The sequence below is a fragment of the Leishmania panamensis genome (genome assembly GCF_000755165.1).
Source record: "Leishmania panamensis strain MHOM/PA/94/PSC-1 chromosome 18 sequence".
NCBI lineage: Eukaryota > Euglenozoa > Kinetoplastea > Trypanosomatida > Trypanosomatidae > Leishmania > Leishmania panamensis.
The window spans coordinates 663,103-678,718 of NC_025863.1; the positions used below are offsets into that span (position 1 = coordinate 663,103).

At 56.6% G+C, this 15,616-nt stretch overlaps 3 protein-coding genes and 1 pseudogene across 3 annotated transcripts, besides 2 other annotated features; all 4 read left to right on the top strand.

Moving 5' to 3' along the window:
• Positions 1–794: 794 nt before the first annotated feature.
• On the top strand, positions 795–1,151 carry LPMP_181600 (hypothetical protein; the record flags this gene model as incomplete). The annotated part of the gene is made up of 1 exon (XM_010699691.1): positions 795–1,151. One exon carries the CDS (start codon positions 795–797, stop codon positions 1,149–1,151), a length of 357 nt encoding a protein of 118 aa, XP_010697993.1.
• Positions 1,152–2,322: 1,171 nt separating this feature from the next.
• Positions 2,323–3,722, top strand: LPMP_181610 (annotated as a pseudogene).
• Positions 3,723–5,316: 1,594 nt separating this feature from the next.
• Positions 5,317–7,383, top strand: GSH1 (gamma-glutamylcysteine synthetase, putative; the record flags this gene model as incomplete). The annotated part of the gene is made up of 1 exon (XM_010699692.1): positions 5,317–7,383. One exon carries the CDS (start codon positions 5,317–5,319, stop codon positions 7,381–7,383), a length of 2,067 nt encoding a protein of 688 aa, XP_010697994.1.
• Positions 7,384–7,747: 364 nt separating this feature from the next.
• Positions 7,748–8,405: a repeat region.
• Positions 8,406–9,146: 741 nt separating this feature from the next.
• Positions 9,147–10,273: a repeat region.
• A 1,174-nt stretch (positions 10,274–11,447) lies between these two features.
• On the top strand, positions 11,448–13,262 carry LPMP_181630 (hypothetical protein; the record flags this gene model as incomplete). Its single annotated transcript, XM_010699693.1, has 1 exon — positions 11,448–13,262. One exon carries the CDS (start codon positions 11,448–11,450, stop codon positions 13,260–13,262), a length of 1,815 nt encoding a protein of 604 aa, XP_010697995.1.
• Positions 13,263–15,616: the final 2,354 nt, after the last annotated feature.

Consider the following 15,616-nt stretch of genomic DNA (forward strand, 5'->3'; position numbering starts at 1 on the left):
GTCGCGCGGCGCTTGTGTGCTTTTTCCCCCTCCACTGCTTCTCTGGTGCCACCTGGCCTGCACTACGCCAGGCTTCTGACGGCCACGGCATCACCCTTCTCTGAGCCTCCCGACACTCTTCTACGCCCCTTTCCTTGTGGCCACCCGATCTGTGGCAATCAAGAGGAAAAGTAAGGGCACCCTTGGATGTACAGTTTCTCTCCACGCCGTATCACGCAATCTCGATTGCCGAATTTTCTCTGCGCTGTAACGTTCTGTGTTATACGCGCGCTCGAGTGAGTTCCTGCGACGGTGGGTCGCTGCCGACGCTGCGCATCACCCAACCACTCCCACACTACACAAGCCACCTCCCTCATGCTGAGAACACACTTCTTGTATCGGCTTTCGCATTACTAAGCTGTAGGCGCGGGCGCCGCGCTCCACTCACTGCTATCCTTCCTCTCTCTTTGTGGTTTGGTCATATTGATCGCCGCTTATCACCTACGCGAAAACACCCATGTGATCTTATGCAATGCGAAACTAACAAAACTTTCGTTTACCCCTCACGCTCCGCTTTGATTTTCCCTCTTCACTCTTCAAATCCGCGTCCGTTGCGTGTGCCGCTACCACTGGTGCTTTCTTCCTGCGATCAAGTATCCTCTAGCTGTGCACCTGACCTCTCTACTGCTGCCGGTTTGCTCTAAACCCTCGTTACTGGTCGCTTCTCCTCTACGCCGCACCCCCAGCCAGCCCACCCCCTTTTCAGTCATTAGTTCTCGCAGCAGTGGCGCTCCTCGCTTTCACCGTCACGAACCATGTCCGCGATGAACCTCGTTGTGAGCATTACATGCAACCCGCCAGTCATCTCCATCTTTGGCCCCATCAAGGAGAGCACGATTGACCGCCTCAACGAGACAATTCCGAATTCGTGCTCCACCACCAACACTGGCAATACACCGTTTGCGCTGGTGCGCAAGGAAGATCCTCCGCGCTGGTTCGGCGAGCTTCGTACTCAGTTTGCCACCGAGGACATCGGCACATCAACGTTGTTTGTCGCAGTTCTGGACGTGCTTGAGGAGGAGGGTGCCTGGAAGTTGCGCGACAGCGCCTCCATGAACCACGACAATGGCAAGATCACCTACAAGTTCTTCTTCGTCCGCGGTGCTCATTAGACCTTCTGCGCAAGACGCAGTGCATGATGAATGAGTTTGTCTCACGCGGATCTGCAGCTTCTGCTCTAGCAATCCCCATGGAAGCTGCTCGTGCAGGAGGTCTGCTCGTGTTGCTCGGTGAGCCTCCCCCCCTTTTCCCGTTCTTTTCACCTTGTGCATGTACATATAGCACAGCGCTAGCACTCGCGCGACCGACGAGTTCGAGGCAAACCCAAGGCAAACGAGTTGTGTCGAGGGAGGGAAGTGGAACAAGTGACGACAGGGACACTGCCGATGTACTAATCAACGCACACCCCTTCTAGTGCTCCTCTGTCGACTTTTGTTTCTCTGTCTTAATAACACGACGCGAATCTGGTGATTTACCTTTACCAGGCTGTTTAGCTGAGAGGCCTCCTCACCTCGCTCGTCTCACCCTCTTCCTCACACACACCGTCGCCGCTCTTCATGCTTAGCACTTGTCGCTGCGCCTTTCACCGCACTGTTTTCTCTCCTTCCTATTTTAGTTTGAATTTCTGCGCCGTTTTCCCCTTTCCCTCTCCAATTTCCCTCGAACACCTCCAGTGCGGGTTGCGCTGCGGCGGTGACGAGTGTTCAGGCATGGAGACGCGTGGGAGGAAGAGCCGAAAAGGAACGACAGAACTCAGAGAGTGTGTGATGAGAACAGCGAAGAGGCGCTTTTTTCTGCAGGAATTCGGAACACTTCGGCCGCAAGCAAACCTTGGCTGCGCCATCTCCGGCGAACAAGGGCGTGAGCGTTCGTGTTCTTCCGATCGCGCAACGTTTTTCTACGCGTCTTTCGCACAGTTCTGCTTTTCCCACTCTCTCTTTCTTGCTGAATGAGAGATGCTGCGGTGAGGGCGTTCTTTGCCCCCTCCCCCCCTCCCCCCTCACCACAGGCGCCAACGGGCCCCACTGCCTCTCCTGCACGTGCTGTATCGATCGCCAGTGCAAAGTCCTTTTCTCTCCTTCTTCCCTCCTCATCGCTTCCTCTCTCTTCAGTTGCTCAGTAGACAGCGCATTGTTTTACACGCGGAACCACCTCTGGCCAATTCGAAGGACGACCTTTCTCCCGAACCTCGCGCAGCACGAGACTTCGTTTCCCTCGATATCTTCAAGGAAGTTCGAGGAGGACGCACACTCCCGCTGATGGGACACAGGTCGCTGGGGCTCTGTGACTCAGATGCTGGGAGCCCCTGACAGCGGCGATGCAGCTCTCCTTTCTACCGCTGGCGACACAGATACTTCTGGATACAGCAGTGGTACTCGACCAGTTCATTCTCGAGAAATGAAGTACTGCATGTGCCGTAGCTGGTTCCCAGAGTGTCGAAGACACCGGTGCTGCGTTCTCTTCGACTATAGTCAGAGACGGTGCCGTGCCACGGCGCGAGCCGTCACGGCTCGCGGACACGGACAACTTCTCCCAGTTGACCGAGGCCCTAGGCGTAATTGCTGATGCGCTCCATATCGATGTTGCCTCCGGTGGTGGCACCGCCGTTTTTGACAGCAGTGCCACCAAAGAAAGCGACGAGTTGCGCACTCAGCCTCGACGAGCAGGACCCAAATGGGATGGACGGGCTGACGGGAGTACAATTCAAGTATGCGCTAGAGGCGTACCAGCTGTTTGGCGTGAGAGATTACCCAGCCGACTTGGCCGCTTTCCTTCGTGTTTTCTCGGTGTGCCTGGCGCACAAGCTGACGCCCGCTCTGCTCAACAGGGTGGCGGTGTGCCATTTCGTTATGAAGCAGTGGAACGCATGCGAGGCGTGCACTCAACGTGCGCTCTCTGTTCATGCGACAGGGCGCTACCCAAGTTCACGGCGACGGCTGCGCGTGTTCATCTCACAGGAGCGCCTCCGAGGGCCGCAGCAGGCAATCAGCACATATCGTGATGCCATCGATGGGGCTGACGAAGTGGCTGCTGTGAAAGCGTATGCGAACTACACCAACTTCTATGCTGCCCATCCGTACGGCACAGCTCTTAAGAGTCTGGAGGTAGTGCTGTGACGGTGCCCATGCGGCACACTGGAGGCGACAAAGGCGCGCCTCCTCTCCCTCTTTCTCTCGACAACGTGGGACAGGCAGTGAGGTACGCTGCGCAGCATTCTCGAGCTTATGCGACGTCTACGGAGCTGCACTTCTGTTTGTGGTCTCTCTTATCTTCCACTCCATCACTTCTGTTGCTGCACTCACTGCCCTTCTCGCCGATATGCGGGTCATCTCACTGGGCAGGTTGGAGCTACGCTTTCGCCACCTGCACACACTTATCGCATGTTGCAAGGAGTCCTGCGCCAAGCTGTACGGCCTGATGGCTGCGCGAAAGTGGCACGAGGCAGGAACCTTTACCGTGCAAGTCCTCGCGGAACCCTTTCTCCCAGATGGCCTGAAGTGTGTCGTCTACTACGAGCGTGCGTTCGTCCTTGCGTAGCAGAGAAACTGGTACGCTGCCCTCGACGATGCCTATCGAGCATTGTCTTACAGCGAGGCGACGGTGCTTCGCGTGAGCATGCTACTCCTCGCCGTCCGCTGTGGGGAGGCACTTGGCCGCTTGAGAGATGCCATCTACCATGCTGAAGAGAGCCTTCGCCTTGTTTTCAATGCTGCGGCCGTGGCGCAACTGCGTTTACTAAAGGCGCGCTTGGCACATTCTCAGGCGTCAACTGCCGATGCCAGACCGGTGCCGCGCATGAAGTCTAAGAAGGCATCGAGGCAAAAGACGCAGACCAGCACGTCTTCCCTAGTGTCTCGCGCATTACTTGATGCGCATTACGAAACACTCTCTCTTCCCCACAACGCCAGTGCCGAGGAGATGAAGAGGTCGTGCCGGGCCTTGGCGATAAAGTGGCACCCTCACCGATGGAGCAGCGCGGCCGATGAGTCCATACACACCGCAGAATTGACGTTCAAGACCATTTAGCACGCCTGCGAAGAGATCCTGAAGAGCGTCTCCTAATGATATCTCAAGGCGGCCACCGCTTCCCTCCCCCTACAAACACCACAATCATCCTTGCGTCTATGCTGACCCACAGCAGACCTACCGCTCAAGAAGTGGAGAACACTACAGCGCATGGGAAGTGCCGTTAATCTACGCAGGACTCCTCTCTCCCTCCGCTACTGCACACGCTCCTCGCGCATCCCCAGTCACTGGTTATGAGGGCTCGATCGGTACTGTGTGGGATTTCCACCCGGCCACCCCCCTCCCAAGGATGCATGTGTTGTGAATAGGCTGCTTGTTCCAACTAAACGGACCCTTCAAACTCTTTCTTCTCTACTCTCTCATGGCTATGGCGACGTGCTATTCTCTCGTTGCGTGACACACCAGGGTAGCTGTGACCGTGCACATACGTCAGCGACAACATCCCCAACAGTGCTGCTCTCCCTTCTTCAGTACGTTTCGATTGCGCGAAACTTCCCCAGCTCACTTTTACGCACTACCGCACGTTACAGAGAGAGAGAGAGCAGCACCTTCTTCTCTTTTTTTGCCTATCGTGTTGCTTCTATAGGGGACAAGCACGCTTCCCTTTTCTCATTCGCCCACCGTGCTACCTCATCCGTCCCGCATCGCTGTTCCACTACGTACTGTAACGCTTCTGTCTGCGCAGCGCCTCGATCGCTCTGTCGTTATTCGAGACGCTATGCAGCTTGGGCGCCTGGACACTTCCTCGCTGCTTTCTTCACTTGGCTGCCCACGTGGCTGTATATCATACCACACCAGCATACATTGACATACGCCACAACACGTATACGCTTCTTTTTGGCCTGGACAGGACTGCACCTCTTCCTGATCCACCAAGGCACCTACCGTCTTGCTTCCCCCCCCTCTCTCTCTATATATAACAATCTACTATTACGAGTCGTACAGTGCTTTCACTACACTTGTATACCATTTCTTCTTCTCCCAGTTATTCACCACGCATATTTAGAGCTTTATAAGCTCTGCTTAGACCCGAAGTGCTCTCCCCCATCCCTTTGCTTTCCCCCCTGGCCCTCATCTTTTGCCGTGCTGTCTCTTCGTTCGTTTTCGTACTACATCGCCTTTCTGCCCGAGACCACTCGCCGAAGCTCCAGCGTGGTCCTCACTCTCTCTCTCTTCGCCATCTTGCAGCCCTCTCTCCTCCGGACGCCATTAGGTATCTACTCGCACACGCACCGGTGATCGGCTTCTCTAATGGGGCTCTTGACAACTGGTGGGGCCCCGATGCGGTGGGGCACCGATGCAAACAACAAGGCTATTCCGCACGTAAGTGCGCACGGCATTCAGCAGTTCCTCAACCTCTTCAACAGCAAAAAGGAGCTGCGTGGCATGCCATTTTTGTGGGGTGAGGAGCTGGAGCATCAGCTGATCCATATCCAAGACAACACAATCACCCTTAGCGTTGAGAGTGCGCCGGTGATGGAGAGGTTGAGGGCACGCTCTGACAACTGCGCCCTATGGAACCCCGAGTATGGCAGCTTCATGGTCGAGAGCACACCAAATCAGCCGTACAATCTGTCGGTGGAGAGTCTCAACTCCGTGGAGGATATCATTACGCGGCGGTACAACATGCTCAACAAGGAGGCGCCTCCCGGGGTGGTCGGCACCACCCTTGTGACATTTCCACTGATGGGCCAGGGGAACTTTGTCAACTGCGATGATAAGAGCTCTCCGTACTCGCAGTCGCTTTTTGTTCCTGACGCGTGCATCAACCAGACGCATCCGCGATTCGCGAACTTGACAATGAACATTCGACTGCGCCGCGGCCGAAAGGTTTGCATCCTGGTGCCGCTGTACGTGGACACACGTACGATGGAGACGACGGTGGACCCCCGGCTGAACATTGATCTGAATCCGCGCAACAACGACATATATTGCCCCGCGATTACAAGCGAAAGGAATAAGGCAAGCGAGCTCTACGCAGAGACGAGCTCGCCCAACGCCGCGCTAGCGCCCACCAGCACTACCGATCCGAGCGAGGGGGGGTACCTTGTCACCGAGACAATGAAGCACCTTTTCACACCTGCAACGCTGAAATACTACGCCCAATACTTCACAGGGCAGCAGCGCGCAGATGTGCAGCAGCGTTGCACCGCGTCCCTCTACCGCGTGCCCTCGGTCAGCCACCCGTGTATCTACATGGACTGCATGGCCTTTGGGATGGGTGACAGCGCTCTGCAAGTGACGATGCAGCTGGACAACATTATCGAGGCTCGCTACGTGTACGACCAGCTCGCCATCTTGTGCCCAGTGTTTCTGGCTCTCACTTCGGCCACGCCGTTTCAGAAGGGTCTTCTCTGCGACACAGATGTGCGGTGGCTGACTATCGCCGGCGCCGTTGACGACCGCCGCATGGATGAGGTGCCTCACATTCTCAAGTCCCGCTACGACTCTATCTCCCTCTTCATCAGCGACACAGTCGAAAACCTTGAGGACTTCAACGACGCACCTGTAGAGATCAACCACTCGTACTGTGAGCTGCTGGAGAAGGCTGGTGTGGACACGCGGTTGGCGAGACACATTGCGCATTTGTTCATTCGTGATCCGCTCGTGATGTATGAGCAGATGATCGACATCGATGACGCAACACACACGGACCACTTCGAGAATATCCAGTCCACTAACTGGCAGACGGTCCGCTTCAAGCCTCCACCGATAGACAGCGACATTGGCTGGCGCGTGGAGTTCCGTGTGATGGAGATTCAGCCAACGCCATTCGAGAACGCTGCCTTCGCTGTCTTTATTCCGCTTCTAACCAAGGCCATCATCAACTATAAGATCTGCTTCTACACGACGATTTCTGTCGTTGACGAAAACATGGGTCGCGCACATCACATCAACCCACGTGGGGAGAAGTACGTTATGCGCAAGGACATTTTCTCCAACAAGTGCACCGCAAACGAGGCTGAGACGGCGGCGATGACCATTGACGAAATCTTCAACGGCAAGGAGGGTGGCTTCTATGGACTTATACCGCTCGTGTGCCGCTACCTCGACAGCGAGAGGAAGCGCAGCCCTGTGGTAAATTCCTACTTGAGGTTCCTCTCCATGCGCGCCTCTGGCTGTATTCCCACAGCAGCGCAGTACATGCGCAAGTTTGTCACGACACACCCAGACTACAAGCGTGACTCTCGCCTCAGTGGTATCATCGCACGCGACCTAGTGCAGCGTATACACGGCCTGGCCACGAGACAGATCCACGACCCGGCGTACCTTCCTATGAGCACCTTCGAGGCTGAGAAACAGGAGAGCAGTGCATAGCGTCTTTTTTCTTCTTTCCGCGAACCACAAAGCAGCAGTGCTCAAAGCTAGCTCTGCGTGCAGTCGCGTGCCTCTGCGCTCATGCCGACCGCACACGGGGTTGCATGCTGAAGAAATGTACACTCTGCGACCAAACATCAGACATTCGAAGCAAGAGCATAGAGTTTGTCTCATTTTTTTCGTTCCTTGCTTTGCCCGCTGGACGTGCCCGCTTCGGTGCAGCATCGTTGGCACGACTTCCACAGCTTTCTCCTTTCACCTTTGTTTTGTTGAGCGTGAGCTTACGGTATGGGTGTGGGTAGCTCCTTCTCTTATTTTTTTCTTCTCCCGTTCTATTTCTCCGTCTCCTTTCCACACTGCTTTGATGATGCTGGCCAGCTCACCGCGGTGCCTCAGGGGCCCGGTGCCCGCTCTCCGCAGGGGGAGGGGGGGAGGGGGCAACGCCCTGCAGCCTGCGCTTGGTCGCGGCGGTGGGCTCGCGGCGTCGACAGAGGAGAGGGGTCTGGGCGGGCGCATCGCCACAGTGACGCACGGTCATGACCACGGCAGTGCCAGCTCACCACGAGCCCGGCATCGACGATCCAGCACGTGCCCGCATCCGGCTACAGCCGCCCTGCTGCTGCGGCGTGGCGGTGATGCCGAGCGTCGCGCTGGGCCCACCCCCGCGCCGTGTGCGGTGGCATTGCAATGGGCTGAACGGCGCCCAACCGTGCTGGCTGCGCCCGGCTGCTTGAATATTCGGTACAAGCCTGTACTCTGCGAGAGATGCATTTAATACCACAGTCTTGCAAGGTATGTGCCCTCCAGGGTTTTCAGCACTCTGGTGTAGTGAAGGAAGAAGGGCTCAGCTTGGCGTCCCCATGCTACTTTAACAGAGGCACAGGTGTAGACCCTAAATTAATTATGAGCAAAGTGCACGTAGTAACATTCCAGTTTTGCTGATAGCTTTCTACTAGGCGACTACACCTCATGGTTGGCGACATTTTTTGAGAGTGATCTGTTGACATGGGAAGCTCTCGATCAACAGCCAGGTGATGCCGCAATTTTTCTCCGTCTTAAGGACATGTACGGCCACTCCAATTAACCGATGTGGGACACGAATGTACCGCCCTACCGGGTCGGGATCATTACGCGCGGTGGGCTCAGTGTAAGGCACTTGATGTATGCAAGCGGTGAGGGAAACCCAACATGGCACAGCGTAAGGGGGCCACGGAGACGACATCAGACGCCGCCCTGGCTCTGGGGTGCTTCACCTATGATTGGGGTGCCGATACCACGGCGTCGGGTAAGCGCTGCGCGATTAAGCCCCCTGTCCGCTTTGAGAAGGGATATTTCCTGACGCCACCACTGGTAACTAGTACCGAATTAAGGTCTTTCCACTAGGCCGACGGAACCCTGTACGGCGCCCTGATTGCCAAATCGGTTCGCAAGGCTCCTCTCTACCACTGCGACACAGAGGCGCAGACGCGCGAGCTTCAGAGTACCGCGCTGACCCCGACTACCACACGATAGCCCGAAATCGCACCAGAAAAAGAAGGCAAGTGGCCCATGGTGTTACACCCACCACGACCCCACCAAACATACACAACGACAAAGCATCCCTCAAGGAATATGACAAATTTCACGACCAAGTCCAAAATCTACCAGGAGTGCCGTCCCATCGCGGAACGTCTCTTATAAGCCTTTCTGTTCGCCAAAAACAATGTCGACTGGAGGCAGTTCTCGACAAAGCCACCTGCGCGTCACACTGAACAGTGCACTACCTTGGATATTTTCATGAAAAAGCACCATAGAGCCAAGCTTTAAGGATTCGTACAGCCCTGCAATGCCCTCACCCTCGACGACCCTTGATCGTGACCACGTATCCCGGCTATCCATTGCCCTCCCGCCTACATGGTGCCCCGGCAATGAGGCATGGCAACCACCCCCACTCTGTGCGGGAGGGGCAGGCCAGCATTTCGGGGAAGACGTACCAGCAGAAGTCAACACAACATCCGGCAGCCCACTTCTCTCCCTCCCCTTCGCGCCTCACCGAGACCCGACTCCACGCCCTTCAAACTCCTCACTAGAGGCAAGCTCGAGGTGGCACTCCGTGGGGTTCACTGCTGCTCCGCTCCGAGCCTCGACGGAAGTGGCGGATGAAGGCAGCAAGCCCCCCCCCCCCCCTTTCCCCCCAGACAACCATGCCGTTCTGAGACGGTCCCCAGGCTGCAGGAATGCGAGCACTGTGCGCACGCGCTGTGAAGCGCGGCTGGCATGGTGCCTCGCGCCCGAACAGCGCCTCCGGAAGCCGGCGGAGCGTGAGTGATGGCCGGAAAAGATGCGGAGGGATTCGTATACCTGGCAGTCCCCAAGTGCACGTGTGCGACAGGTGCGGCATCTCTTCCATCCGCCCACCTGTGCGGATGGGGGCACAGGCGCCGGGAGCATGGCGAGAGCACCCCAACTTACACCATGGAGTCCTCCAGACTCTGCGACGGCGAGCCTCCGCAACGCATTATCGAATGCTGTGGCTTGAGGGGCCGCAGGGCGAAACACGGCACCCAGGCAGGGTACAGGGTTTCAGAGAGCCCCTGGCCTGCAGCTGGCCAACTTCCTCGTCGAGCTCTTCCGCCGCACTCCTGGACCACGCCCTGTTACGCCCCCAGCGGATGCCACGGCCTCCGCCCTCGAACAGGACCGTGGCCGCGGCCCGCTCGGATCAAGGCATGCCGTGCACCCGAATCTGTCTGGCGCCTGTCGCACGGCACGTATGCGAGGAGGGACGCGAAAAGCCCGCCAGACGCATGGCTCGGCTCAGCGTCAGACGACTCACTCTTGGCGGCCACGGCTTCGCTGCTGCGCAGAAGAGGTAGAGGAAGTATGTTCATGCGCGTCTTTCTGCGGACTTGCTTGTACGAGACTCGCATGCTGGAAAGCCAACTCTTCTCCCGCGCCTCCAACGTCATTCTCTCCGCTCCGGAGCGTGCTCGCATGCAGTCTTATTTGGTGGACCTGATACGAAAGGTGGGGGCAAGGCGAAGGAGGTTATTAGGGAGTAGGCACGATGGGTCCTTTTTGTGCTCTTCAAGCATGAGTTGCTTGCTGCACTAGGCATTGCCGGTATTTTTGGCTTGCCTGTGTGCGCTCTCTTCGTCTTCAAAGCGTGTCGTTTCTGTTTCGCCGGCGAGAGCGCTCAGTAGTGGTTGGCCGGCCGCGCTGTGCTGCCCGTGGTATTTTAGGTGGGGGACCGGCGGTGAGGAAGGAAAGGAGTCGGTATCTCTGCACTGACTCGGTAGGGGGCTAGTGGTGGCTGGTGGCATGTGCTTTACTCTGGTGCGTGTGCGACGCGCGGATGCCAGTGCGGAGAGTGAGAACGGCAAATGGCAGGCTTGCATGTGAGGCACGCATTAGACATGCATATGAGTCTGTGCCTTTCCTCTATTTTTCTCTCTCTCGGCGGATGATCGATGATTCTCAAAAACCTGACAAAGACCCTATCTGAGTATGAGCTCGAACTGTGAAGGTGACAGCGCAGCTATGCATGGTCACCCGAAGCTCTTCGGCGGCTCAAAAAGGCGACTGGTATTCTGTATAGTTCCAGAAAACACGACCGAGTCTTCATCTTGCGAAGAGAATCACCAAAAAGAAAGGAAAAACATCAACTATGCGGTTGGTTGCTGCGAATTGTAACCGCCACAAGTTGGGGAAGTCCTAACACGCGGCGGCGCACCAGCTCTCTGTCTTCACTCCCAAGTCAAGCACATGCGTCGATGAAATGAGTTGCGCCTCTGAGAGCAGGAGAACGAGGGTACGGGGAAAAAGCGGCAACGTCGTCAACAAGAAGTTGCAACCTGTACACCCGGCTCGGTGCTGCAGTTGCTCTCCTCCCTACAGACGTATTTCTCCTCCTGTTGCCCTGCGTGCAGTGTTTCAAGACCAGCCATCTCTCTTCCCTCCACCTCCATCTCTGTATCTCTTTGGTGTGCCACTGTCGACACTCCAAAAAAAAAAAAGAAAGAACACCCCCGCATTCATCGTGGACCTTGTTCTTCACCAGCACACGCAAGTCTTTGACGTCAGCGATGTCGGAGTGGGAGAGGCAGCGCCTGCCGCGCATTCAGGGTGTGGCGGCGTTTCGAAAAGGCGACATTTACGCGATGCCCGCTGTGCCAGCAGCCTATCGTACTTCTAAACCGCGCTCTAACCCGTACACTAGCCCAGAAATGCTTGGCCGCATCTACTCCTCGAGCATACCATACCACACCACGGACAGAGCCGCGAGCACATACGGTTGCGCAGTCCATGTGGGCCGTCTTCGTGGTGTGCCCGCCGGAAGCTGGGCAGTCCCAAGAAAGGATCTGCACCGCAGTCCTCCACACCATCTGATGCCTCTCGCATCTTCTTACCCGGCACCGGTCGGATACTTCACCGATGCGTTGCACTTCGCACAGGTCGTGGAGGAGTCTCAGCGAACCGCCATCAAATTCGAAGAGCGTCGCTACTGGCTGCGCTTGCTGGACCACGACGCGACTCGCGCGCGGAGGACTGTGCCTACTTCTCAGCAGCCACGACTTCTCGCCTGGGAAGCGGAGTCGCCCCGGCGCGTGGAGACACCCAAGCCTCCCATGTCCATCATGGTAGCCTACGAGTCTGTGCCACCTGTGCCAGAAAGCAACCTCAAGATAGGCAGCCAACACATTCTCTCCCTGCCGCGCCTACGCGTACTGCGGCAGGAGAAGTCCTACGGCATAACTAAGAATGGTATTCACACGCACACAGACAGCGTGCGTACAGTTGGCACCGCTGCGGGAAAACAGTCCTGGCCTTCTCTCTTCCTCGCCGATGAACAGCTACCGCGTCTGCCTGCAGAGGAGGCGCATCTTCCCACGCTATCTGTGCAGTTCGCTGGGCCGCCACGTCTGATTATGTCAACACCCGATGACCGAGACGCGGGTGACCTGTGCGAGCTTCGAGAGCAGGAAGCCCCTCCGTTGAAGGACACACTTTTCGCGCCATGTCCAATTCCGGCGTCCACCTCACGAGGCTGCAGCAAGCCAACGTCGGTTGTGGCTCCACTCTCGGCGTTTATGGTGGAGGCGCCTGTGCGTTGTGCCGTCGCGCACGACGATTCGCGGACGCCATTGAAAACGCCGCCAGCAGTCGGCGCACCACGCGACAACAAAGAGACGTCGGCCCACCTCGATACGCGGTACACTGAGCGCCTGCTCGACGCGCCGCGGAGCGCTGATGCACACAAGAGCTTGCAAGAGCTACAATCGCCTCAGCTCACTGCGCAGGAAGAGGGGCTGCTTCAGGAGTGCACCTCTATGAAAGAGGAGGTGCATAGTAGCGAGGGTGTGACCTTCGCCGATCCAGCGGAGCTGTGTGCACTGCGCACGGCAGAGGCCACCGCACTGGTCAGTTCCCTCTTCTTAACCACATCCAGTCCCCTGCCTCGAATGGGGAGCGGTGAGGCGACATCGGTGAAGTCACTCGCGGACGCCACAGTGCTGACCGAGGACGAAGCCACAGCGAACTCACCGTCATCGGTGCCGCCAGCTCGAACCCCTCGCGCCACCCAAGGGAACTTGAAGCAATTGCGGTGGCAGGTGTCTCGGACGATAGTGGACTCCATCTTGGCTTGCACCGCTGCGGTTGACAGTGTGCCGATGTATAGGCTCGAGATGTATTCCGCATACGAGGTGGAGGAGCCCGCCATTGCTGTCACTCTTTTCCAACCACCGCTGCCTCTCCAGACGTTCCTCGAGGATCACCACGCTAGCGCCCTGCTTCCTCCGGCACCTGCTTCAGCCGATAAGGGGGACTTGTACCAGCTACGTCACCAGCTCGCCCATGAACTGGTCACGCTGGTAACGCAGTCCACTCATACCACCTAGTTTGCCAACACCGTCGGCGTGCTTCATGAGGACGCGAATTCTTCGGAGTCGTGCATCCATCAGGCGTGTACCTTGCATTGAATCCTCTGACCTATCATCACTTAACCTCATAAATAGTTGCGAGCAGGTGTCGAGTATAACAATTCCACTGCCGCTTCTTCAACGCGAGCGGCGATTAGCTCTGCTTCCCCATCACATGTACATTGTCAATCCGTGTCCTACTCTTCTTTTGTTGTTGCGTTGTACTTCACGACACACCATTGCCCCGTGCGCGTGCCTACCTCTCTTCAATGTCACTTCCTTGTTTCCTCCTTTGCGCCGCGAAAACGTGCATCCCATTACACATGAGTGCCTGAAGAAACAGCGGAGGGGTGGTAAGTGGCGAGTGCAGCAGGTATGAGTGCCCCCGAACATCTTTTTCTGTTTTCCAGGTGTTGCTGTTTTTCTCTCTTGTTTCTTTGATTCCATGTAGTCTGCGTGTCTGCTTGCAACACAGCACACCTCGGGTAAGCAAAGGTGGCACACATGCGGAAAACACTCGAGATAGCCGAAGAGCACTTCATGAAACAAAAAACCATTACTGCTGGGCGTGAGGTGTGGATTGGCAGAACTCCTCTGCCCTTGAAACGAAGGGAATGCAGCGCAGGCCGCATTGTGCTCCCTGAACCACCAGCAGCACAGCCTACCGCAGAACGCCCTGCTGGATGCGCTTCTTACACGCGTAGGTCCAGTAGAAAGAACGATGCTCTCCTTTTTCTGAATCTGCTGTTTCAACCCTCTTCCTCTATTTTTCCGTTCCTCTCGGCACGTTTTGGTGGATGCCGTGCGTGTCTGCACTCTCTCGGCCTTCACTATCCGAGGCGCTAAGGGTGATATACATGAACGCATACATGCGGTCAGGCAGAGACACAGAAGCACACTGGATTCACAGGTACCCCTTCGTTTGGCGTCGGCGTCTGTATCCACAGCATCATCATTCTCAGTCTCTTTGCCTGTTTGCACTAACACCTACGCACATCTCCGCTGAACAACAGCGATTTTAACTTGTCCTAACAGCGTGCTCTCACCCTACAAAAGGCTGTGGCACCTCGACGGAAGCATACTTTTTCAACACCTCAGCCAGTTCACACTCTCCGTCTTACTCTCACTCATTGTCACGAGGCTGTGCAGCTGAGTTGATGAAGATGCTGTCAACCGGCTCCATTATGGGCCAGAGATCTTATACTAACCATACGCGGACATTTGAACAGGACGAGCACCGCTCTATCCGGGATCAACCCTCTCGGCACGTACGAACCCGTACTGGAAACACTGCTGCAAGTCGATTGCAGCGGGATAGCGGATATCTCTGCCCTAGGACGTATTTAAGTGCTGCAAGCGCTTGGCTAGGATGGCACCACCGTATCGGACACTCCTGCGCTGGAGGTTGCGACGCTGAAGGGCTGGTATGCAGTAGGGGGGGACATCTCTGTGCTGCGGGCTGCTATAAAGCTGACGGCACTGAGCCTTGAGGGGCACCGCATTGTCCGACCTTCGCGCTCTCGATGGGTGTGGGCCTGCGCTGGGTCAACTGGGACTCGCAAACTGCTTGGCGCTGAGCGACACAGCTCCCTTGGGAAGTGCGCGGCAGCTGACGCAAAGGAACGCGCCTCACCCCAGGAGAGGATTCAAGGAACATTTTACCTTTACCATAGTGAGACAGATGAACCCCTTTGCAGCTGGTTTGTGGCCCAGGTTACCTCTCATAAACGACGGCAAAGCTTTGTGCATGACACCGTCCACAGCATCCTTCGCTGCAGAGTGAATATGTCCCCCGGTTTTGGTCAATCTTTCCCTATGCAGACCATCGGCTGCCACAACCGATCCCCGTGTTTGCAACGCCGACGTTACTCAGAACAGGGCACTCAAAACAGCAACACTACTTCCCTGATAACACGTGCTTAGCCCCGACGAGCCACCCGGAAACTCGCTCGTACCTCCTGTGTGGTGAAGAAAGACAAACAGTGTAAATGCACACGTCAGCGCTTCACCTCGCGGGAGAAGTCACCCGCCCACCGAGTGCAGAAATCTGCGACCTCCAGGGAGGCCGACGCGCACCACCCCCCAAAAAACTACAGTAGGTACTCCTACATGCAGAAAACCTTCCAGGTGTCCGAAAAAGCAACCCCGAGAACCGTATGTGTAGCGCAGCCAAGAAGTCAGGTGCAGAACAGCGTTCTCAGCGCAAAAAGAGCATCACGAGAAGCACTGTGACGCGGGCAACTCCCGTGCGCCGCACAGTTTCATTCCGTCTTTTCGTTCCCCTCCTTCACCCTCGACACGCCATTCCCAACAACACAGGGGAATTCGGTATA